Source organism: Perna viridis, chromosome 7, assembly GCF_037379345.1.
Source record: "Perna viridis isolate PV_CMFRI_1.1 ecotype Kerala chromosome 7, ASM3737934v1, whole genome shotgun sequence".
NCBI classification, from domain to species: domain Eukaryota; kingdom Metazoa; phylum Mollusca; class Bivalvia; order Mytilida; family Mytilidae; genus Perna; species Perna viridis.
In genome coordinates, this window is record NC_142451.1 from 8,382,910 (window position 1) to 8,408,733 (window position 25,824).

Genomic DNA, 25,824 nt, shown 5'->3' on the forward strand with positions numbered 1-25,824 from the left:
TTTTTTTTTGTGAACGTTTGAAATGTGTTTCAGAGTAAATTGAGTTATATGCAGTAGTCTGTTTCCCTTTATGGTTGTGTGTACATGATTATAAACTTTTATTTTATCAAAAGAAATATTAAAAAGCATTCATATTTCCCCGATGTAAATAAAACTGATGAAATTGTCTATAAGAATGTGCGTGTGTGTGTTTCTGTCGTTTTAATCAGAATATCAAATTACATGTATGAAACTTTTGAGAACATACTCTTCACATCTCATTGAAATGAGTTACTTTTTTTATGACGATTCATCTATTTTAACGATAAACATAACATAAGATCATTTTCAGGCTAAATTGTCAAACGATATGTCCAACAAGTGTTATGTATATCCTTATTCTTTTTGCCCATCCTTATAACAATGACGTTACTTGTTCCCATCACCAAGAAACCCCCAAGATTTTAATACCGATCCTCCAATGAAAACAAATAACAAACTGGCCAAACAGATGCCCCTAAATTACAATTATAAGTTCTAATTATTGTAGTCGGTGTGCATATCAGTATTAAACAGAAAACAAAGTCTACCAAGAAATGACATTTGAGGGACTTCAAGACAGAGAAAAATCAATGATATTTCCATTTCACCGTTACTCGTTATCACTTATAATTTGTAGATTTCCTAAATGGCGGTCTACAAAGGAAAGTATTGAAAGCTTAATAAATCTGTTTTATCAAGAGAAGCCATTTAATTTGGGTTTTTGTGACTAATGATCATTTTGGAGATGGTATTGTCATTTCAAGAGACTTCAGCAGTCACCCACTTAAGGTAGCACAGTGTAAATCACAAATGTATACGATGTTCATAATCAATGTATGAATTCCGTTATCTCGTTTGTTATGTATATCCTGTTTAGTAGTCTATATGCTGTAAATTAAGAAATTACGGCGTGTATTCAATATTGCAAACTTGTGACCTTAATGGGAATTGCGAATTAAATTTTTGCAATTACATGAAATGTGCAATATCTCTGAAAAAACTTTCCGTCATGTGACTTTTAATCATTGCAAATTGACGCCAGTTAAATATTTGGCAATGAATAAATATCAATAATTTCTGAATTAACATAGCACTAAGAATTCCATATTCCGCGTTAAATTCATATTCATTAACAATGCATTTTGGATTTTTATGTACTTGATTCTAATGTTGCTAATGATAGGGAACTCTTTAAAACACGTGTCTAGCATGACGACATGTTTGTGTTTATGTATATCCATAAAGGTAATGTGTTAAAGATTGGCATGCAAAGAATCATTTACATCTGTCTTTTTATGTTTTAGACTGTCATTATTATAATTTGTAATTTAGGATAAAAAAGTTATCGGATGCAAATGAGTAATGTCCAACCAAACTGTAAGTGATTCCATGATTCCAGAATTCTTACGTTTCTAAAACTGTATCCATGAAAGGTATTAAAGAGCTTATTGTAGGATACGAAAAATCATCGACTAGAACATTACAGATCTTAGATAGGGACCAATATTTTAAGACGGCAATACAAAACGATAAAGACACCAAACCACATACACAGAAACAAAACAAAAATGAAGCAACACATGTCATCCAGAGAAGTTTATTATAAATTTATGTTTGTACCATTTTCCTTAAGGAGTTAGCACTTCATTGCAGGGGCTATAATTTGGAGTGTTTAGTTTTTGGTTCATTGCATGCCACAAAGGTGGCAAAATATGAACAACACATTGATATACTACACATGAGAAAAAGCAATCCTGTACAATCTAACGGATCCTGAAGCACATTCAATCTACCAACTTTTAGTCGTGGTATGCTGAGAAAGATACATTGAGCCTGAAATACATTTCAATCTATCAATGTTACGTTGTGGAATGTTGAAGTTTGGTCAATAGTTTTCCTTTTACCACCGATTTCTCAGTGTAGGTCAAGATATGAGGCTGACTTCACAGTGTCTGTAGTATCCTTTATCTCAAGTTCTTTGGGGTAGATGCGATATATCAAATCCCCGAAATTAGGATTTTTAAATATAATACGTCATCTATATCGTCCTTGGTAGAGAGACCAAAAGTAGATAGCACAAATTTATGGTTTTCAACAATCTCTTCTTTGGACAGTGTGGTAGCAATATAGGTCTTATTACTGCTGTTATTTGCTAGGTCTACGTCTGATAATAAACATTGGATGTAAAACGTTTTGCAGACAAAAACAATGTTTTTTGGGGCTTTGTCTGCTGGTACGACAACATATTTGTCATGTATAGTAGACAATGTTTTTGTTACATCGGGGTCTTTGAAAACTGATGTAACTTTGGCACTCATTGAACTATTTAAAACTTTCATTCGTTTCAACATTAAAGACTCCACAGCCTTTAACCACTCTGACAGAGAATTAATGTCTTCTTGTTCTTGTTTTATCCATTTTCTTGCATAGTCCTCGACGGCATCCATAAGAACTTTAAAGTTATAGTTCCTATTTTTGGAGTGTGATTCACGGTACTTGGGACCTTAAGATAGGATATTACGCAGAGATTCGTTTTCGATGATGGTTAAATCTCAGGTGGTTTAGCCTTGAAGTCCTCAATCTGGAGGTTCTGAAATAGCCTTTTATAATTGAAAATTTTGGATGCAATGGGTGAAGTATAGGAGTATGAAATAATTGGTATGGATTTGTCTTTGAAATTTCGGGGAATTTTGTTAGTGACGTTTTTGTGATGGAGGATGTTAGCCAAATTAATTGCATCTATACCTTTGTTGACAAACGGTAGTGGAAGAAATGATCGTTTTTCTTCATCTTGACTTTTCACACAAACTGGTTTAAAGAGTCTGTGGAAACCAATATCCAAAATGATGGCAACAAGTCCGTATAATGATGAGGTGGGGGTCAGAAACAGGAGTGTAAAAACTTGTTTTGTAACGGGAGTGTAGTAGAGTGAGAGGTATAGAATAAAGTTTGGTTCTAATGTGATGAAGTCCAAGAGGTTTTTGTATGAAAGGAAGGAGTCCATCTTTGGAGACATCATGTAACTTAGGTGACGTATAGTGGTGATGTTTTTGACTCCTTTCCCGTCTTGGATTTTTGTCAAATAAATTCATCACGTTTATGCTATTGTTATATAGGCTTTAAAGGTTTCCTATACTTTTGATGTTGTCATTGCATCAGTAAGGTATTGCAGTACCTAGTCTGCATATCCAGTACTCCTCTCTTTCCCTGCGATAGTTTTTACTTAGAACGGGACTGTTCGTAGGATGGTAATTTTTTTTTCTAAAATACGGACTTTCATAGAGAGGATTGAATGATCTTGTTGATTAAAGTGTTGATAAACTGTCAGTAATTAGGTGGTGTTAATTCCCGAACGATGACCGCACATTCTTTTGTTTAATCGTTCTTGCGTTTCTCCGACATATACTAAACCACATAAATTGTATTCTAATCCATATATTAAGTTTGTTGATTTGCAATTTAAGTCATCGTGACTTCTTGTATGGAAGGTTTTGTTTGTAACGGAACTGGAGAAGTAAGAGTCGGTTATAAGAATGTCGCATCTTTTGCAATTTTTAATTTCCACATTTTGATATGTTACAATGCGGTTCGTCAACGTTGTAGTCAAATATATCATTTAAAGTGATGTAACATGCTTTGATAATTTTGAAATAGTCAGAATTTTTGTACTGGAATATATCATCTGCAGACTGAACGTGTGATTGGGTACTTTTAGTTGAATTGGTCGGGGCACTTTCCATACCAGACGTGAGTGTGCTAAGATTCCCATCTGGGGACATCAGTTAGCCGTAAATGAAGTCACATATGATCATGTTATATTAATTGGCGATTTTAATGAAAAACGAGAAAATGTAAACCCACACATGAAACGTATTTGCACAACTTATAGCCTAGATCAATGATTACTGATCCAACAAATGTCACAGAAAATACATCGCCTGTTATTTATCTAATTGCTACTAGTAGTATCTATTTCGTACTTCCGCTGCGTAAAACAAATTGGGGACGGTTCGGAGGGGGAACTTTGGATGGTTGACGATTAATCTTAAGAAACTTATTCGTAAAAAGGAACGTATACACTCCAAAACGCAACGTAGAAACCGTGATACCGATTGGACGAACTTCAGTCGTAAACCAAACTTGGTAACTTTAAAAATGCGAAAAGCCAAACAGAGTCACCAAGATCAAATTATAGGTTAAAACGAAAAACTGTCAATGCAGACGATTTCAAACCGAATTACATGACGCTTATTCTCATCTCTTAAATCCTTCCATAGAAGAAATGATAAAGATCATTTTGCATTACAGAACCCGCAGTAGAAAATATACTCAAGAACCCTAACTTTGAGAAGGCATCCGGTCCCGACCTTATTAGCCCGAGACTCTTGAAAGTCTTGAGAAACTATCGTCTTATTTTACTTTTCAGTATAATTTCAAAATGTTTAGAACGTTGTGTTTACATACACATTAACACTTATTTGAGAGATAATCAAATTATACCGCAGGGATCCATACTTGGTCTTCTACCTTTTCTTGTTTTGATAACGACAACGTTATCGACGTCAATGCATATATCAAACTATTTGCCGATGACGTTAGTCTATATTTTATAGAGAGTCTCCAGATATCGTAGCGCTTGCTTTGAATAGAGACATCGAAAAAATTCAACAATGGGCTTTGCGATGGCTTGTTCGATTTGATCTTTAAAGACAGAACGATGCTGATATCATGTCAACCCGCCCGACAGGTTCACCCACCTCTACAGATGAACAATTGTGATCTCCAGCACTTGTTTAGTCACAAACACCCAGGTGTTTTTTTTCTGATGATGACTCTTAGCATGACAATATTGAGTATATCGTTAAAAAAGCTTACACTAGGATCAATGTTCTTCGGCGGGTCTGATTGATTATCGATCGGTCTAAACTTGGGAAAATGTATATTACGTTTATTAGACCAATATTTGAATGCGGGGACATCGTATGGGCAAATGGTCTTCAAATTTCGATTATCAAGCTCGAAGGAGTCCAGATAGAAGAGATGCGTATCGTAACTGGTGACAGGAAATTAACATCACTAGAAAATTTTTATCGTGAAACCAGATATGAAAAACTCGCCGATAGAAGGAAAAAAAACAACACAAACTCGTGATGATGTATGATAAAATGAACGGTGATATCACCGAGGATTTAAGGACCCTGGTACAAATTCGCGGTCAGACTTCCATAGCCATATCCTACTGTTTACTATTAAGATGTTGAATGAACTCCCCGTAGCCGCTCGTAATGCGAGATCACTGAGCATATTCAAATCTTACATTAATGTATCTAATAATATCACACGCCATCGTACTGTTAAATTGGTAGTATACGTGGTCAGATCTTGCCAGCTTGCATAAGAACAACAGTTCTCTCAACGAGCATCTATTCAGGCGTAACATGGTTACCAGTCCGAACTGTTTCTGTGGCCAAGTAGAGACAAGCAACCATTTCTTACTAGAATGCAACAAGTATTCCGGCGTCTCTATCCAAACTTTGAGATTTCAGGTTAATATTATTGGTCTTCTTAAAGGATGTGATGCTCTTACAACAGAACAAAATACTGAATTATTCTTAAAGATGTAATCTGACATTTTAAAAAGTGAACGATTAGTATATTGACACTAAAATTGTATGTTTTTTTTCTTTCTAATGCATTTCATCATATTCCCTCTGTTTTACCTACATGTCGATCTTCTTTCAAAATATTGTTTTTTTCTATTTCATTATTGCATAAACATATCTATTAAAGCAAGCTGATTCAATGTGTTGATATTTTATTTAGTTTCGAATCTTTATGGTGCATTACTCTTGTATTAATTATAATTGATGTATTTATTTGAAATAAAATATGTGTAAACTAACTCTTTTATGAATTTCCCGAGATATTTTTCCAGGAATTATAGTTGCATCCTTACTTATAATAAGTACATAAGCCATTTGAGAGTTAAGTTCAATAAGAAGTGTATTTATTGAAAATAATTATTTATTCTAATCCTAGCAGAAATTACAAAATGGCCCCAAAGTCACTCGTGTATATTAAAAGTTCCTTTATAATTATGCTTGCCTTTGAGCAAAGACATACAAATCAAGTATTACCGTGATTTATTACAATACTATGACTACTACATATTTTTATACTCCCTTATCTGATAATCACTCCAGTTTAAACAATAAATCCCTTCTTCAGGAAGTATAGAATCCAGTTTATATTGAAAAGCAGAAAATATATCATTGATCTAAAAGTAAACATTTCATTAATACTATGACTGAAAAAGAGAAAGTATTTATGAAACAATATGTGTGGATGAAAAGTTATTTTTGTTTATTAGTGAAGAAATGTAACCACGGATTTGTTGTAATGTACAAATGGAGACTGAAGGAAAAACATAAAATAACGTATATTAGACAGGCAAAAAGACACTAAATGCAGATGATAATAAAAATAATATCAACTTAAATATCATAGCTTCCTCCAACATGTATTATTTTTTCTTTATTATATACAAAAAATACTATCAGGTAGGACACACCGTTAAAACCTTGTTTTATTGCTCACTTAGAAATATAAAAAGATAATTGTTCAAAAACAAAAGCATCCGGTATTATTGCAAACACAGAAAGTAGCTAATGGTATTGATTATCTACAGTGTTGCATTGCATGAATATTTAACACGTATGACTTCAAATATTATACTTTCTTCTATTTGTTTGTAAGAAAGTAAATATAAGGTATCACGCCAATAACAAATCAAGCAAAAAATAAAAATTTATTTGAAGATTAAAAGAAATAAACGATGTAGTATAAACAAACTGAAGTCATAAAATAGACACCCTTCATTAGATATAAAACAGCATATTTGAGGACAATATCTTGGACAGAAATCGAAATGCATTTAGACATTATTATTGATAGACAAAAACTCCTGGCAACAGCCACAAAAACAAAGTCAAAAGAAGTAACGTTCATATGTTCACATAAGAAACAGCAGCATCAAGGTAAAACCCGAAAAGTTTGAAGAACCGCAATTGTCCAGACTTGGTGAAGACATTAACTAATGGTTAACTTCCATATATTAGAAACTTAAACGAGAAGACCATATTATTGTGCAAGTCATAAATGTCGAAACTATCGGGAGCTATCGGTAAAAATCAATAAAAGCTGGCTATGATCTTCTTTCAGTTAGGAGAGTTCTGCAAGATGGCTAACCACTTATATTTCAAGGATTTCAAACTTTGCATAACCTTGAGCATTTTATAAAAGCGCATTTTGCATTAAAGGTTATTTATTTTTGTTTACATGGGTATGATTTATCATAGAGCTCAACTTAATGCAAAGGTGGTCTTTCCCTTTAAAGGTAAATATCTTCAAGAAGTTAGCTTCAAGTAATTTGAAAAAAAAAAAATCTACTTTACAATTTTAAAACGAAAATGTGTAGTATAGGTTGCACTTGTTATCCTGATCATTTGATTTCAGCCTGTATAATCAAACTTATGAAAAAAGGTAAGAGCAAAAATTGGGTACCACTATTGTATTGTATTTTATCAAAATCGATTTAACAATCACATAAATCAGAAAATAATATAAAGTATAATAAACAATAATCGTAACAAAGTGTAGAAAAGAGTACTTAGTTGAACACAACAATTGGGATTTTATGGCATGATTGAAAACCGAAAGAAATCTAGTTCGTGCTCCCAGTGTTTAGTGCAGTCCGAGTCGCTCATTTACTTGTATGTATTATTTTGGTTATTCTATGTTCTTTGTTGTGTGTGTCTGTTTTCTATATCTGGTCTTTGTTCCTGGAATACATTCTTTTGATTTCCGCTAGAATCTTGGTTCCCTTGATAACATTAGTGCTTCCTATTGACTAGTAGTGCCTACATGTCGCCATACATTCGCTGTTTAATAGTAACTTAACATGGCAGATGAAATATTTACTAGACATATTTGTGGCATTGTAAAAAATCAAAGTTATTTTCATTAAGCGTAAGTGTAAAGGGTATGGGAATAATTGTGACTTGCCCTTTTCGTCCTTAGAATGATTTTTGAATTGCGACCGATTGTTTTTTGTTGTTACATTATTTCAAATGTTTATTCTCTTGTCTATACCGATATTAACTAAAATGTCATGTATAGAAAGCAATAGTCTAATAAAAACTTTTAAAAATGATTACATAATATCTACAAATGTCGCAAGTATAACCAACAATTAATCCGCAAATTAAGATTTTTTTCTTTAACTGCAATGAAAACATGCTTTTTTCTGATGCAAGCGTTTTAATTGTGTCCTTAAAAAGAAAACAATTGCCAGTAAGCAACACTGAAGGGGTTATCCATGCATATAACCAGAAAAAGACAATAGGCAATTAAAATGAAAATTGAAAATGAAACATTTTAAGAAAAACGTCTTCCATAAAAATCGGGAGTCAACTTTGGCGTTCTTGAACGGTAGGTTGTTTTACCTGCATATTGCAATGCTCGATATTTCTAGGACTCCCCTATTCAAAGTATATTGAATATTATTGCAATTTAATTCACGAAACTCTTTTTAATGAACCATTGGGATGTCGAGTCTTGATGATGCTTTTTCATCGCTTTAATGTTAAGAACACATGTTAAACATAGTTTAATTGTAAAATTGTTAAGTAGACCCGCAACATTAAAGTTAGAAATACAATTTATTTCATTCAGCCTACAGCAAAGATAACTGTTGTATACAAGGTTGCAATGGACACTGTAATGTGAAGCAAGTCATCACGCTGTTTTCACAAAGTTTCAACAACGTGCGCACGAAAAAAGTAGCACAAGACAAGCGTTTCTTATTTTTTTAAATAAAAACAAACCAGTTTTCTACCTTTCAGTTACTACTGAGTGTGCCTTGGTTCGTTTTGCCATACATATTCTACCCGTTTTGAAATCAAAATCTATTTATTAATTCAAAATTACTTTATGACAGGGTTTAGAATTGGCAACGCGGCAGCCCATCTAAACTATCAAATACTTTTCACGAAAATCAGAAACACAGGTACATGATTACATGTTGATGTGTGTATTAGTATGTGATCAAAAATACCACATCGAACATAAATGCGTATGGCCATCCCTCACTCAAGAAAATGAAGAGAAAGGAAACATCAGTCGAACAGCAAATTAAAAAAAACTCTTAACATATAAAAAACAATGCTTTAATTCTTGTCTGTTGTTAACTTCATGTTTTGTTCGTATAATTTATTTTTTTTTTATATTTATTATTCTAGCGCTGAGTGTATTGATAAAATTTATATAGCTATTTCAATTAGAACAGAATAATCATTTACTCAAATTAACTATATCACTCTTCGAGTAAAATAAACCGTATTCTGCAATACACTGGCCCATATTGAAAACTCTTAACTTATTATCTTCAAATGTGTTTCATTAACAAATAAATAAATTCCACTCAAAGAATTAGATTGAAACTTTAGACTAAATACCCAAACAAATATGGTATCGAATAACCTTTGAATCCATGTATGAAAATAAGAGTATTAATAGGAGTGCGAAATGTGCAATCATGATAAATTTGAATAAAAATGTCAACAAATGGTAAACAAAGTATTTGCAATCAGTATATGTAAACGTCAGCATCAATACACTCGCCAATATTAACTGTATATTAAAGAAACATTCTCTGTGATATTGTCTTTTTATCTACTTCTTGGACGGCTAGATATTTTGCGATATCATATTATGGGACAATGTTATATGAACTAGTGGTTTTAAAAATTAGCTGCATTGTCGATAAAATCTTATTGGTCAATTGTGACGTTTCTTACATTGTTGTAACGGAACAAATGGTGACGTCATAGAAGGACGAACGCTTACATTTTCGCGATAGCTGATGTCGATTGTCACATATTCCACAGAACAATGGAGAAAAACGTTTTATAACTCGTGAAATTTGAATAATGCAAAGTCATTTAATATCGCCGAGGCTCTTTTATTATGATGTTGAAATCAAATAACTTGCGTTGATATTTTTCGGTATTCAACTTTCATTTATTATGAAACCACGAACTTCTTTGCATAATTATGCATCAATTCAATGACAAAGCAAACTGTAGACGTAATCATTTTTGCAGTAACGGATTCGTTTTACCATTTTTATTTTATTTTATAGTTTCAAAATTATGATAAGCGTTTAATAGTGTTAAAATAATTCTGTGGGTACTAAATATCGCGCATTTTGTCTACTGCGACATTGCCAAAATAATGCGAAAAATAATATGTTAACAATAACTTAGTAAATCTCTTTCAAAGTAATATTTGAATAAAGTAGTACACGAAAAAGACCAACGCAAATATTGAACTGAAATAAAAAGCAGCATGCATACACTGATGGGAAATATAAACAAAATGTGCACTTTTTTGTTATACATTTGATAAATTGAATACTCGATATATGACATCAAAATATATGTTTCAACTTACTTTGTCGTCCAATTCGCTTGGACATTCGATGCCACAATGTTTTAAGTGTTATCAGATATGGTGTAGCACTTTCGCATCGTTTTTCACACAATGTAGACTGTAAACTGTCAGTATTTCCGGAGCTAACGATAACAAAGACAATCAGTAGTGTGTACAGTGTTTTGTATTTAGATATGGTCATCACCTGAAACGAAAAGACGTACTGTAATAACATTTGTTTGCGATGTATAATTTTATTTTGCACTTACTTGGTAGATTAAAATAACGAACACTTATCTGCGAATATGTTCACTAAAAAAATAATGGAAATTTGCAACAGCGAAAATTGATATGATAAACATTTTATTTCATTTATTTGTTTCTATGTTGTTTTTTTAACTAGCATTGAAATGATATGGGTTGACCTCTGCTGTCGGGGCCTTTCAGAGATGACTCAAAGATGTGTTTACACTTACTGAAGACCTTTAAAAGTATTTACTATTTTGTATTTAGATTATGCTTTGGTGCTTTTGTTACGTTGCACCATATCTTTTCTTTTTCAATTTAAAATCTTTTCATATATAAAATCAAGGAAATCTATAGTAAATTAAAACTTTACAGGTTTAATTACAAAGTGGTTATATGTAAAACCAGAAAATGTATAAAAAGAAATACAATTTGGTTTACAAATTTGTATATCTAAATCATATTATTTTATTTCATCCTGATTCAGTACACCTCATGGACATCAAGATTTTCATTTCATCCTGATTAAGTACACCTCATTTACATCTGATTCAGTACACCTCATGGACATCTGATTCAGTACACCTCATAGACATCTGATTCAGTACACCTCATGGACATCCCGATTCAGTACACCTCATGGACATCCTGATTCAGTACACCTCATGGACATTCTGATTCAGTACACCTCATGGACATCTGATTCAGTACACCTCATGGACATCCTGATTCAGTACATCTCATGGACATCAAGATTTTCATTTCATCCTGTTTAAGTACACCTCATGGACATCAAGATTTTCATTTCATCCTGATTCAGTACACCTCGTGGACATCCTGATTCAGTACACCTCATGGACATCTGATTCAGTACACCTCATGGACATCCTGATTCAGTACACCTAATGGACAACTGATTCAGTACACCTCATGGACATCCTGATTCAGTACACCTCATGGACATCCTTATTCAGTACACCTCATGGACATCCTGATTCAGTACACCTCATGGACATCCTGATTCAGTACACCTAATGGACATCCTTATTCAGTGCACCTCATGGACATTTGATTCAGTACACCTCATGGACATCCTGATTCAGTACACCTCATGGATATCTGATTCAGTGCACCTAATGGACATCTGATTCAGTACACCTCATGGACATCTGATTCAGTACACCTCATGGACATCAAGATTTTCATGTAGAGACAAAATATTTCCATCGCTTATATGATATTAAGGAATAAGTAAAAGTGTTGAGCTCTCGTGCATTATACTTAATATTTCATTTGCGATAAAGATGATTAATTCTCCGATTGAAATAAGTTTAAATTTTAATACTTTTTTCTAGGGCAATTTACTCACATGGATTGATACAAGTACAAGCCAGAAGCTGAAATGTCGTTTACATTATGGATTTAAACAGAATAATTAAAACGTATGACAACATTGGGAATTTATCGTTGAATGTAGATAAAATATTCAATTACTGACGGAGTTTTACATCATATTTTGCTCAACATGGCAGATATTATGTATTACTGAAATGAGTATTGTTTGATCAAACACAAATAAGAGACGAAACGCATTTATGAAATGAAAAGACATCATCATTAAAAATCATCGTTAAAAATCACATAAAGCACAATACACTTAACACCCCTTTCCATTTTCTCTTTTTAAAATTCCCATTCCACGTACATGTACGATAGCACCTATTTCCACATCCTTTTTTAAAAATGCATATACATGTACAATAGCTCCCCTTTCCACTTCCTCATTTTAAACATACCCATTCAACATACATGTACGATAGTACCCCCTTCCACTGTCTCCTTTTTAAATATCTAATTCAACATACATGTACGATAGTACCCCCTTCCACTGTCTCCTTTTTAAATATCCAATTCAACATACAATAGCACTCTTTTCAATTTCCTCTTTTTAAAAAATTCCGATTCCACATATATGTACATATACATTTCTTTATAATGAAATGTCGTGTTCATTTATTACTACTTTTGAATGTTTTCTAAATTTGATATTTATCTTTATTTCATTGAATCAAGTGGTCATCTAAGAGCGTATTAGGTACTTAATTGTTGAAATTATTGATATCTGTGGTCAGTAATGACTTGGCCAAATAATTAAATTATGGTCGATTGATACTGTCGGGCAATTACAATCAGTTCTCTCTTAATGTTATATTTAACGTGAAGTTTGTCTGCTCTTATTACAACCTGAAACTCAATTGCTACATTATTTAAGTGCAAAACCATTGTGAGAGCAAATAATCGAACCAAACTTGTAGAATTATGTGCTTTTAATTTTGTATCAGTAAGAAATGATGTGAAAGTTGTATTAATCATTTGACACCATATTTGTGGTTTTCAATGTGTTATCAAAATCGATTTTTGTCCACAAAACGTATACCTTCCCTTTTGTTATAAAATACGCAGCACATAAGAAGTAAAAATCATAATTTAATCGTTAAAACTCTTTGAATTTGGACGAACCATTTGAGACCCGAGAGTAACGGAGATTAAACAATGTATATCAAATAGTCAAATCGAACAGCAGGCTAACTGCATCCAAGGACATAAGATGACAAGATAACAGCCATTCATGGTTATGAGTGTAAAGATATATATGGATATGATGATTAATTGAATAGCGTGAATAACCAAAATAGATCATGAGTGCCGACGAATGCATATATCTAAAGAGTGGAGGAGCTTGTTCCTTGCACGAGTTAAATCTTGATGCGTTCTCTGCATGAGTGATCATATTTTAGTTATTCACAATAACTAATTGATTATCCTGTTTATTGTATAGACTTTCTCCCTTATGTATTGCTATTTTCGACATTAAATTTATTTTTTTGAACGGCAGATTGATGTTCATGTTGTGATGTTGTGTGATTGTTGCCCAAAAGTGAAATTGCCGAATATACTATCGAAAACCTTTACACTGGGAACGTTCGGTGAATCGCTACTATCTATATGTTAATGTGTATTAATATATTTTTCAATTATATATCAACTGTTAACCTATTTCTTCCATCTAATTTATACTTTCATCATTATAACTCAATTAGTATGTACACTGTACAGACTATTCCTGACAAGACTTGAGATTGTTTGATTTTAAAGCTTATGGAGAATACCAATGAAAAACAACCAGAACCAGATTCACCAGCATAGAAACATATTATACTTCTTTATATGCAATCTGAACAATACCTGAGGAAGTGTCGTTTCAAGAAATGAATAATGACTAGAGTGAACTTTTCGACTCATGCTAATTCCGTAAGTGGCAGAGAAGAGAGGATGTACTACACAGCTTGCCATAAAGTTTCACATGAGAAAGGTGCTACATTATACCTTAATAACAGATGTATTTTTGTTTTATATAAATGCTGCAGTGTACCGATATTTGTTTTTGTATTTTCGGTTGTACGTTTGGTTACGGTACAAGTAAAAAAAGTGTTCAGCAGCATTAGGCAAATCCAAATATTCAAATAGAAAAAAATATTTGTGTAAGTAGTTAACACCTAAATCCATCGGAAAGTTAAAATATGATGTAATAAAATTATTTAAAAAAAAAAAACAGGCTGCTAGAGATATTTGAATACTATGGCTGCAAGCAAAATGAATGCCACAATATGATTTTATTTGAAAACTTGACTCCGCCTAAATATAGGTCCAATAAAAGAAAAGTTAAAGTAAGTGACCTCTAAACTTAACCTTAAGTAAAGACAGTGACAAAGAGAATTACATAAAATATATGTTCAATGTACAATGTACAATTGACATTTGCTCTAGGTCATAAATTTAATGTGCAGTTTCCCTAAGTTGACACATATCTTCTCTTAAGCTTGTTGCACGTTTATACAATTTGTCAAAAACTATCACGAACACTCTGTCTCGACTGATAGCTCGTTTATAACCAGGATTAACTAAGCTATTAGTTTTTCATTATCTTATGTGATATCGCTTCAATTATAAATCTTACAACGTTTAGATTAATATTGTAATGACCAGTGAGACTATAAATAATCATCGGTAATACAGCGTGAAAGTTTATATTGGTCTTTTACATTTTAAAGAATATTTTGTGGTAGTATTGAGGAAAACGTTTAGACGGTGAACTATTTTTACTGTTCACATTAAAGTATGATATAGACAGATTCCGGTTTAATAAAAAGTTTCAAACTGAGATTTTCTGTCTGAAAGAACAATTTGCTCAATTAATTGATTGAAAGAAAAAAACTCAGTTATGGGAGTATTTCCTAATCTGAGATGTATATAAAACCCTTGCAAGGATCCGCATTGCTAAACCATTATGATACATTTTGTTTGTTAAGTTGGAACATGAAAAACATATACTTAATTTAAGTATTGATGGTTGAGCGACATAAAACAGAAAAAAAACCCAATTTGCTTCTTAACAAGCACAAAGTGTTTCTAATGCAACCTGGAATGACTACCTGGAAATGAAAATCTTAGAAAAATGTCACTCTATTACCTTAATGGCTTGATTCACTGAAACATAAAGTGGTAGAAAATGCTTGAGAGTAGATCAAACATTAAAAACACGTTTTCACCGAACGATTTAGAATGTGATTATTTGCCTTAATTCTCCAGTATCAAAGGAATCAGGAATCCCTAGTCGTTCGTCCCGACTTGATTTACCTAATCAATGAAGACTCTAATGTGATCTTAGCGAAATTGCTTTTATTGCAATTTGTAGATTCTTTGATTTTTCTTATATAGATTAACTTAAAATGAATATGCAGTTGTTCTGTCCAAGGTATTTGCTAATTTTTAACTTAAAGCTAATGTTGATAACAACCCAACATACGGGTTATTGTTATCCATGATATATGATACAATTATTGAAACTTGTTCAAATGACCGAGTGTGGAGTGAAATTGGAGTTAATCACTTCTCTCACCTCTTGTGGAATACTTTATTTGGTTTTAATATTCATAAAGGAAATTCATTAATAGCTATATCTAATTAGCATATGCCTTTTCCGTGCATTATGATTGGTTGTTTACCTTTTACGACCTCAGCGATGATAGCTGTTACAACAACGTAAATTCTTTTTACATATTGTCAACGATATCGTTACCATCTTTTCATAGAAAAGCAGACTCGATGAAAGACGTGAAACGATATTATCTGCTTTCCTCCTTTCATTTTCGGCATCGTATATAAAAAAAACAGTATTTGATTTTTTATAGATTCGAGGGATAGAATGTATAATTGCATTGGAGAATCTGGAAATGTACAAGAGAAAGGGCCCTTACCCAATCCAAAACATGTTTAATTTTAGACAAATGTGAAAAATAAGCATTATATTAATTTTTTGTCGTTAATAAAGTACTTATCAACGAATTAGTTTCATTGTTAAGACAAGATTTAACATTTAAAAATGCACAATTTCAGAAGGGGGTCCTGACCCCGTACCATCCCCACCCCCATGATCCGGCTGTGAATACCCTCGTAAATACATTTGATGTGTGTTTTAGTTGTAATTAATGCTTACTATGACTTTACATCTCTAAGTACCTTTGGCATATCTAGACAACTCAACAATTCTTTCACTACTGATAACATACTAAACTAACAATCATTTGATGTCTGGCTTTGTAAATTACAATAATTGAAAACCAAGAGGAATATATTTTTTGTAAAGTCTTCAACACGTTGTTACTTAAATGTAAATAATTAGTTAATAATGCCATTCCTCTCCAATCTTCGCCGCCATATAACTTATAAAGGTCTTAATGCTTTCAATTCTTCACTTAAATGTCCCACAAAAGTGATATTTAAGTGCCTATAAATTAAGGCTTTGTCCCCATTACTGCTCGTTCAGGCATTATAATGAACAGGTTTTTCTTAATGGACACAGTTCTCAACCCACACCATGCTTTAATTAACTAGTCGGTAATAAAATGAAAGCAACTCAAATTTACAAAATAGAAGATAAAATGATTTTTATGAATTAAAACGATAGACAGCACACGAGGCTGCTATGAAAATAACGTATAACATAATACAGTTGTAATTTGCAACATATTGACTTTGGGAATTTCCTTTGGGAATTTCCTTTGGGAATCGTAAATTGAACTAACGTTGTGTGATACTGAATAAACTTGTTAACTCTATAGTGTTCATTTGCTCCCATGTCCGTTTCATTCATTTTTGTATCATTTTTTTTTTATCGATAAACAGTGGGATTGCTCAGTTCTTGTTTTATTGCAATTGTGTGAATACAGCATATCAACTAGCATTTAATCATCCTCTTCCGCGTTAGAAATGCCCCTAATATTTTATTGTTGTTACCACTTTATTCATGTTCAAAAGACTTCCTGACTTTTCTAATCATTTAAAAGAGAAGAAACTCAAACATTTTCCTCATCAGTAAATGCAACTTAATATTTGGAGCGGAGTAAGTAAAAGACAAAGAAAGGTCAAAGTAAAAGACATGATGATGAAAATGGGGGAGGGGGTCTGTCAAGTTTAAACCTAAGAAAATGCCATTCTGATCAACAGGTTTGTACTCGTTTCCAGCCAAACATTTGTAGTTTCATGGAGATTCTGAAATTAAGATTTCCATCAAATTCTTTCCAAAATAACATTCCAATTGGTTGTAAATATCAATCAACATTTATTCCAAAGTGCAAAAATGGAATGACAGATTGAAAATGGTTTTGTGGTTTGTAAATGCTTTTTGAATTAGAAATTGAAATGAAAATTGTGAGTTTTTGGCGTTCATGATCCCACCTGTCTGATGTTTGGAAAGTCTTCTACTTAAAGCTTAAAAGCATTGAAGAAATTCTAAATTTGAGATTTCTAATAAAACCCCGTTCAGTTACATACAAAACGAACGTTTAATAGGATATCATACAAACATGGATACAAAAGCCACAGAAAGATTCCTAGATAGAAGCTGTTGTATTTAAGATTTATTAGGATAACCAAACAAATTATGGAGTATCTGCATTTATTTGTAACTAGTGGTATGATACAATTCAAATCAGAAACTACAACGAACGAGAAGAGAATTAATAAGTATGGAATAGCGTAAATTTTCAACTGATGAAATGAAAGCCTTCCTAATCATTATCTGAGTTGATAACTTCTGCAATCCAAACAGGCGACTTAGTACAACAAAACTTGTAGTTTAGAATAAAAAGTTCGATCTAGGTAAGCTAAACTGTTCATGTCAGCTATTGATAATGTTTGCGTGTAGACACCATGGAAGTTTAACATAGTCTTCAACATTAACACTCTACAGTGGAAAATGTTGAAGCACGAAATGTTTACAAGCGATCACTTATAACCATATGGAATAGAAGTGAGCTAAGCAGAGACTTACATCCGGATAAATATAGCTAGTTAATAGGGGAACAAGTTGTAAATGTGTTATTTGTTTTATATTATGATGAAGGTCGTGTACCAAATGATATTATACTTTTTATACCGAAAAGTCAAATGAATGGTACTTTCCCTTTAAAGTAGTCTTAGCTGACATGTTAAGGACTGTGTATAAAAATTTCATTACAACTGTCTATCTACAAAACTTGAGCGTACATTTTTGTCTTTGTTTTTTAAAGTAAAGAACCAACATTAAAGAAAATGGTGTAAGAATTAAATAAAAAACGACGTTTATTTTAAACATTGAAAGGAAACATTTAAGATACAAAAGTTTCGACACTTATCCTCGTGACAGGGAAGCTAATTAGTTTGTTTGTTGGGGTTTAACGTCCGAGCAGCAATATTTCAGCTATATTCAGACGATGAATATGAAATTGATGATAAAATGAACATGCAATGAAAAAAAAAAATAAATTGATTGCCACTGGAAGTAGGGAGAGGTGAGTAGGGTCGGGCAATTTAGCCTCCTGTGGCGGAGCCCTATGGTTCCTACTCCGGAAGAATACCACAGTAGGGTTCTTTAACGTGCGAGGAACGTGGCATCTTTCCCAACACGGTGCACTACTATGGTTTGCGGTCAGGTTTTCCGTATTATAGCCTGACAACCCCAGCATGTTACACGCCAGGGGTACCCCATTCAACCACCTGGGGCACACATCCCAGTTACTCTGTGGACAGAGCGCCCTAGCCCCCGGTTAGGGTCCTGAGCACTATTTAGTCGCCTTTTACGACAAGCTTACCGCTGCCGCAGGCCTATTCTTTCAACATCCGGACCTGCACGGGTAGGGAAGCTAATTAAAGGCGAATATATAAGTGTACATATTTTTACTGTTGTCAACATTGTCATAAATGAAATTTGTTTAGTTTTGTGTAACAGTTGAACACACAAAAATATTGATATAAATCAAGATATCAACCTTTAGAAAGTGAACATGTTATATTTTATTTTCTGTTAGGTGTTATCATAATAATGAACGTTTTGAATATTCTTCAGCAGATATTTGAGGTTTGATTACTCTCAAAGACCAAACCCAACATGGCAATCAAATCTTAATCTAGAAATCGTATAATGTCATATCCATTTATGGTTCATCGGTTTGACTCATTTGGACCTCAATCTGCATATTTCGCCTCATCAAAAAATTAATAATGAGTAAGTCTGTATCATTTGAGTGCATTTTTCATATCATGCTATCGGTCTTTCTAAGTGACAAGATTTTTTATCATATGGGGAAAAATCTGCAGGCAATTATGCTTTATGGCTAAAGAGTATTCAGAGCACCTGCTGACTTTTTAAAGCTACATTAAACTCAATATCAGTAATTTGAAGACAAAACAATGGCAGAAGAAAAACACCTGAATCAAATAGTAAAAGATTAGTTCATCAGGCTCATCTGATGTGAAATATTTTCGTTTTACTCGTCTAAAAGAATGAAATCGTTATCATTTATGTTTTTGACACTGTCATTGAAAAAAAAGAAAATTATATAATTGATAATTTTATGTTACGTTAAATTTCCCATTTGTTATATTAGTAGAGAAAGATTAGCGCATTTCAAAAGAAAGTGGAAGATTTGTGGAGGTCCCATAGGAACACAAATTTATCGAACATGACGTCTAAAATCCGATTAAGACAATAAAACAGTAGAATGAAATAAATGATGAATTGTGCACTGAATCTCTGACTTAATGTTCAAATTCGGTGACAACTAAGCTGTGTAGAAATGCCTGTAAATATGTAGCTCTAAAACTCCTACAATGTTGTGTGATCTTGTCCAATCCTTTAAATTAACGAATGATTGGTTATTTTCCCAACGGATGTAGCTTTCTTCACATTAAGCTTTAGAACAAATTAAGTGCTACTGGTCAGAGTCAAAATAATTTCAACAATATGCCTACTAATGAAGCAAGCTATATCTATAATATAGAACCATTCATTTGCCAAATATGGAACCCAATCCTAACCCATGTTATTTACATTTATACTTAAAGCTGTCAAAAAATGTCATCTGATAGCATTAAACTTGTTACTCAAGAGTATGTTTTTTTCTCTTTTTTTTTAAATATCTGAAGAACAATTTAAAAAAAAAACTTTGATTCTATTGTTGTGTATATGTAACATCATTAAGACCATTGAAGTTGATACTCTACATAACACATTTCCACATAAACAAATAAACCTCAGATTTAAACATTTTTATAAAACCCTATTCTTTAGGAAAAAAAGGAAGTATGTTGACTGAAATTCGTGTTTCGTTAGATAAGATTGATTGTTTGATCGGATTCAATTTCCTACGGCAGACCTTTCATATATCCGAAAATGAAAACATATGCTTTGATACGTAGAGACAGGTATTTAATAGACTTGCTGTAGAAAGCAAACGTGTGCAGATAAGCATTTCACTCCACTCGGGCACATTAATCTGACTTCAAGCCAACTAGTCGTTACTGCATCTTTTTTTTGCACGCACCTTGAGTCAGCACTCTACCAACAACTGAGGCCGTTCGTTAGGATAGAACCCAGTAACTTTCAAACTTCTCCGAAGTAAAAAAAACAATTAACAAATACTGGGCTTTCGATTCTAGATTTGGTGATTTTCTCGATCGCATGAGTCTCTATGAACTAGAAAAGTTTGTTCATCAATGTTTTATTCGTTTGCTGTAACTTTCTATTTGCTACTATATACAAAGTGTATATGGACTCATATGTCATTTTACAGTATATTGACGTAAAACGTAGTATTTTTTCGGGATCAATATCATGCATGCTTTTTGGGTATGATTATGCTTCAATCTTACTTTACTTATGAATGTTCCCAGTTGTATTTGGGTAGGGTTGTGAAATTATTTTTGTTCGAGAAGAGATATCTCATTAATTCAGATTTACTTTGTTTTCATTTGTAACTTGTTCCTGTTTCTCTCTCCGTTTTATTTTCTCATGTTCCCTGGGAGTAAGATCCTAGCATTAAATGTTCCTGTGCTTGATGCATGATTTCAATTCCAACAATTTTAATTCACGATGTATATTTTACTCAGTTTTCAAACAAGGCACTTAACTTTGAGAATAAGCTCGTAAATATAAGTCTTATCTTTGTACAGTATTATGTTTGGCTTGTGAATTGTGAACAAGCTGTGAAAAATAAACATCAACAATTTATATGCATAAAGTTTGATTACATAGAGATCTTACAAGAAAAGAAAACGCGGAATGAAAACCGCTAGCATTATACTACCCTAATGGAATAAAAAGTGATCACAGTTCATTTCTAAATCCTACACAACATTGTCTTTCAAGAGAAGGTATTAAGGGTTTTATGAAATAAATTGATTGGTGTTAAAGTCACAGTGGTGTCAATAGGTACTTATCAAACATGTGAATAGTCATTTCTACCATGATCCGATTGTTTATGCCAATCTCAAATGATGTGACATACCTTCAAAGGCTATATTGGTTGCTTAACGCCACTTCACTCGTCATGCAAACAATTCAATGCAATTGATATATTTTTGCGGAGGTTGAAATATCATGAAATGAATTTAGCCTTGGACTGTTTTGATTTTAACTGCCAGAACCCCATCATATCTAGTTGCACTTAAGGGTTACAATTAACCCAACCTTTTTAATTGTTCAATCGTTGAATATATCTTAATGCCTTGAATAAACTATTCTTAAAACTATACTTTCATATGTTTTATTTCTGTTAAAATGTTATTACTAGTATATACATGTGAACAAACAGTTCTCATAGACATTGTGGATTTCATTTCATTTCAACCATGAAATCGATGATAGTGCACGTACTATACTTTCGTGTCCATGCCACACTACAGCAATATAATAATGTAAAATATTTTTTTCTTCATACAAGGTACTTTGTTCTTATGAACAAAACTCCCCCATACCCTATTATGCATTTAAATATACAATATGTGATTGAAATCTACCAATAAACACCTTGTGTATGTATCCTTTGCTTATTTATTTCATTGATATAATCATTAACCTATTTCAAGGATAAATGTAGAACCAGACCGAAGGTGGGCATCAAATCAACACCTTTACTTGCTAATCCTTCACTGAAGTTTTATGATGCTGATTTTACAAATTATCTACTAAAATAAATCCGCAAATTGGTAAAGTCTTTAAGTTCCAGTGTCTGTTTCAAAGTTGATGTTTTATCAATAACTAATTATAGCTTTGGGACATTCTTCATCTTATCTACTCAAAAAGAGCTTGAAATTAAGGGCATTACAAGACACTTAAGTCTGCGTCTAATCTTAACTTTGAATATGATGAAATAGGGAAAGCGTTCAACTGAACTCAATAACAACGGCTTTGATTTCCCCGTTGTAAAGAACGGTTTGTTGTGTTATAACATTCAAGTTGTGCCAGTGGCCATTTATGTGTTATTTAATGTCAAAATTATGTGGATTTTTGAAAAAAAAACTATAGGAATGAATATGTGCTTCCCATAAGTTCTTCAGCCGTCGTTATGACATAATAAACCGATACTCAATGGCCAACTTTAAGTTTACAAACGATCTCCATCTGTCAAAGGTATGTTCCTCATCAACCTATTTGACTTAGGCGTTCAATGAGCAGCACAGCGAGTGTCTTGCAAGAAGCCGACTTGCCGAGTTCCTGCTTTGTTTTACTCTTTGTACTTTTGAGTCATTTGTGTTCTTCCACTTTGTTTTCATTTTTTCCTTTTGGTGTTACTGATTATGATTTATTCACGAATTTACCACCGTTTTACTTTGCGTTCGATATTGTTACTTCTTTTCGGTTTAAAATGAAAAAAAAATACATATTCCAAGATAAATTTGGTCCATTCGTTGATTTAAATTACATCTATAATTTAAAAACATACGTTATTATCGCCTCTTTTTTAATTCTTATACAACACCTTATATGAAGCAGGAAAATTTGATGACCAGCTGTTTCTTACAAATGGCACGAGGACATCAAACATCGGCAAAAATGTAAACTTTCAAAATAGATATGCAATTTAGAGGCAATTTAAATCAATTACATGAAAAAATGTAAAAATAGCAAACAGATGCTGTATACATACACACTGAATATAACAAAATATATTTACATATAAAGTTGAAAATAAGATAAACAAAACACCCCACACAAAACCATTGCTCTTGCTAATACGAACTCACACAAAATTCCTGGAATGACATCAAATGCTCCGAAAGGGTAAGCAAGTCCTTCCCCACATTGGCACCCGGTATATTACCAGTGAGTACAATCTGGTAAGTGTCAAGTTCGGTGGGTTGTCAATTCGAAAAGAGGTGAAAACTTATTGAAAATATCTACTGTCGTGTATATGATAGAGCTTTAATCCAGTCAATCAAATTATAACCGCTAAACGGCTGTATTGCTTCAAACAGTGCAATGTTTTAGACTTCAACATTTATTCACCATACATTATTTTAGAAAAAGTTTTGAAAAGAAAGAACGATTTTATAAAGTTTGGTTTATTAGTCCAAAAGATTTCTACTACCGTGTGTCTATTAAGCGACGCCTCCATATTTTTAATGTTTCATCTTATATCATGTGAAAGTTCATTCTTCTAATGTGAACATAGTTCGTTAGCATTCTATAATCAAACAATTTTTCATTAAGCCATGTATCATTGATAAACTATTTTAAACAGAGTGTAAATGCAATAAATAAGGTATCATCCAATTTGTTGTCATAGCCATTAAGAAAGATTTTTATAATACTTGATGATAATACTTATTTATTTGAACTCCATTTTCTATCAGTTGTCAGACTAGGATTTACAGAGAAGGATGACAGGAGGACAGTAATGTATTAATCGGAAGCCGGAGTTTTATAATTCCTCTCATGATTTGCATTTAATTTTACAGTTTTACTTAACCAGATATACCGACGAAGGACAAACAATGATTCTACTTTGGTTTTCTCTTCAAACGAACTTAACGGAAATTTTGTTTTGTCCTAGAAATAAAAAAATAGTAACAAAACTGTGGTTTAAATATTTTAATCATCTTGCCTTATCAAATACATGTTCCAAGATTTTCAGAAAATGCATAAATGAGTATATATTAAAAATATTGCATTTATTGGCAGAAGTAACTTAAAGGTTCTCAATATAGCTTTGTTGTCTATTGAAAAGTAAACATTTCAAATTAATATTGACTGATACCCAAATTAATCATTTTTAAATACCAAACTTCAAATAAAGCAATTATTTTACATGAATAAATTAACAAAACAACAACAACAATAGCAACAACAACAACAACTACAAAAATAATAATAATAATAATAATAATAATAATAATAATAATACTATTTATTATTATTATTGATATATTTACTATGATATTAGTGTCATTAATAGTCACAAATAGTGAAATGACAACATTTATATAGCAAATGAATAAAAGGTAATCATACAGTAATAAACTAATTCATTCTTAAATGAAATATCAAAAGGAACGACGATAATACTTACTCGTCAAAAATGAAATATGTTGAGCTAGTTTTTTCCAGGTTATAATCATAAGCCCATTTTGGTAATATTAGAAGAAGCACCTAGGTATCAATGTTCTTTTCAATACATCCAGACTAACAGTGAATTGAATAAGATAAGAGGAGTTATTTAACTGTTTGTTGTACTACTCTTGTTACAACCAAGCTATATATATCTCTCCTCTTTCTTTTTAAAACCTTGTATTGAAATGAACTTGGGAATTTCACATTAACGAATCTATTCTGGTGTTAAATAAGAGAAACAATAATAAAAATAGATTTACCGGATACAACAGACGATTGTCCTGTCATAATATCAAGCAAAAGCACGAAAATGTTATTAATTATCGTTTGAATTAAATGATTGACGTATTGACCAATAAATGCTATGATGACATATAGTAATAACCAATCAACAAATCGTTTACATGAAATGATAGAAAAGCTACAGTGATGCAATTACCGGCATGCTTGTAAAACGTCTGGTTGTGTTTATTTAATTGATACGATATCCGTGAATATGATGCAATAAAGTATATAACCAGCATGACCGTATTCATTACACGTAGAAGGTAGTTTTCCTCGACCGAACGAGGCTTTATTATATTTTATGTTTTTATACACAAAAATTGACGGTTTTAATATCAGCACCAGTGCGTCGTGTAATTTATTGTTTTAATCCAATCCGATATTTCATTTGCATGATAGCAATGCCCACGGTATAAAATTCCATATCGAATAACTCTTCGGGATTACTAACGCTGTTTAATACGAATCTTACAATCTAAAATATTGTTATAGGAATGTTTACTCGTCCAGTAGTAGTACTAACTCATACTTTGATTTGATTTTTACTAATAATAACATTAATTTTGTCCTTCAGAAATGATAAACTAAATTTTAAAAAAATGTTTTAAATGCATGATAACGGCCGTCAGATTGTTATTTAGATAACAGTTACATTTTTGACGTTTTCTCCTCACAAAGTTTATATGAAAGAGAAAATTAAATGATAACAATTTAGTTACCTCACAATCTATATATATTTCACAGTGCCTGAAGTGGTCTTGATTTTAAGCTCTATTAAAATGCAATCGACA

General features: G+C 32.3%; 1 protein-coding gene across 2 annotated transcripts in view; it reads right to left on the reverse strand.

Annotated features, from left to right (window-relative positions):
* LOC148611190 (uncharacterized) overlaps nt 1-25,824 on the reverse strand; it is a 33,379-nt gene that overhangs the window by 3,228 nt on the left and 4,327 nt on the right. Inside the window, exons 1-2 of one of the 2 annotated variants that reach the window (XM_088595278.1) lie at nt 24,708-25,028; nt 10,534-10,717 (exon numbers count right to left, since the gene is read on the reverse strand). In XM_088595278.1, the coding sequence (XP_088451404.1) occupies nt 10,534-10,714 (181 nt within the window). In that variant the 5' untranslated portion in view covers nt 10,715-10,717; nt 24,708-25,028. Of the gene's footprint in view, nt 1-10,533; nt 10,718-24,707; nt 25,029-25,824 lie in introns of those variants that run through there. The other variant, XM_088595277.1, reaches the window with a different exon arrangement.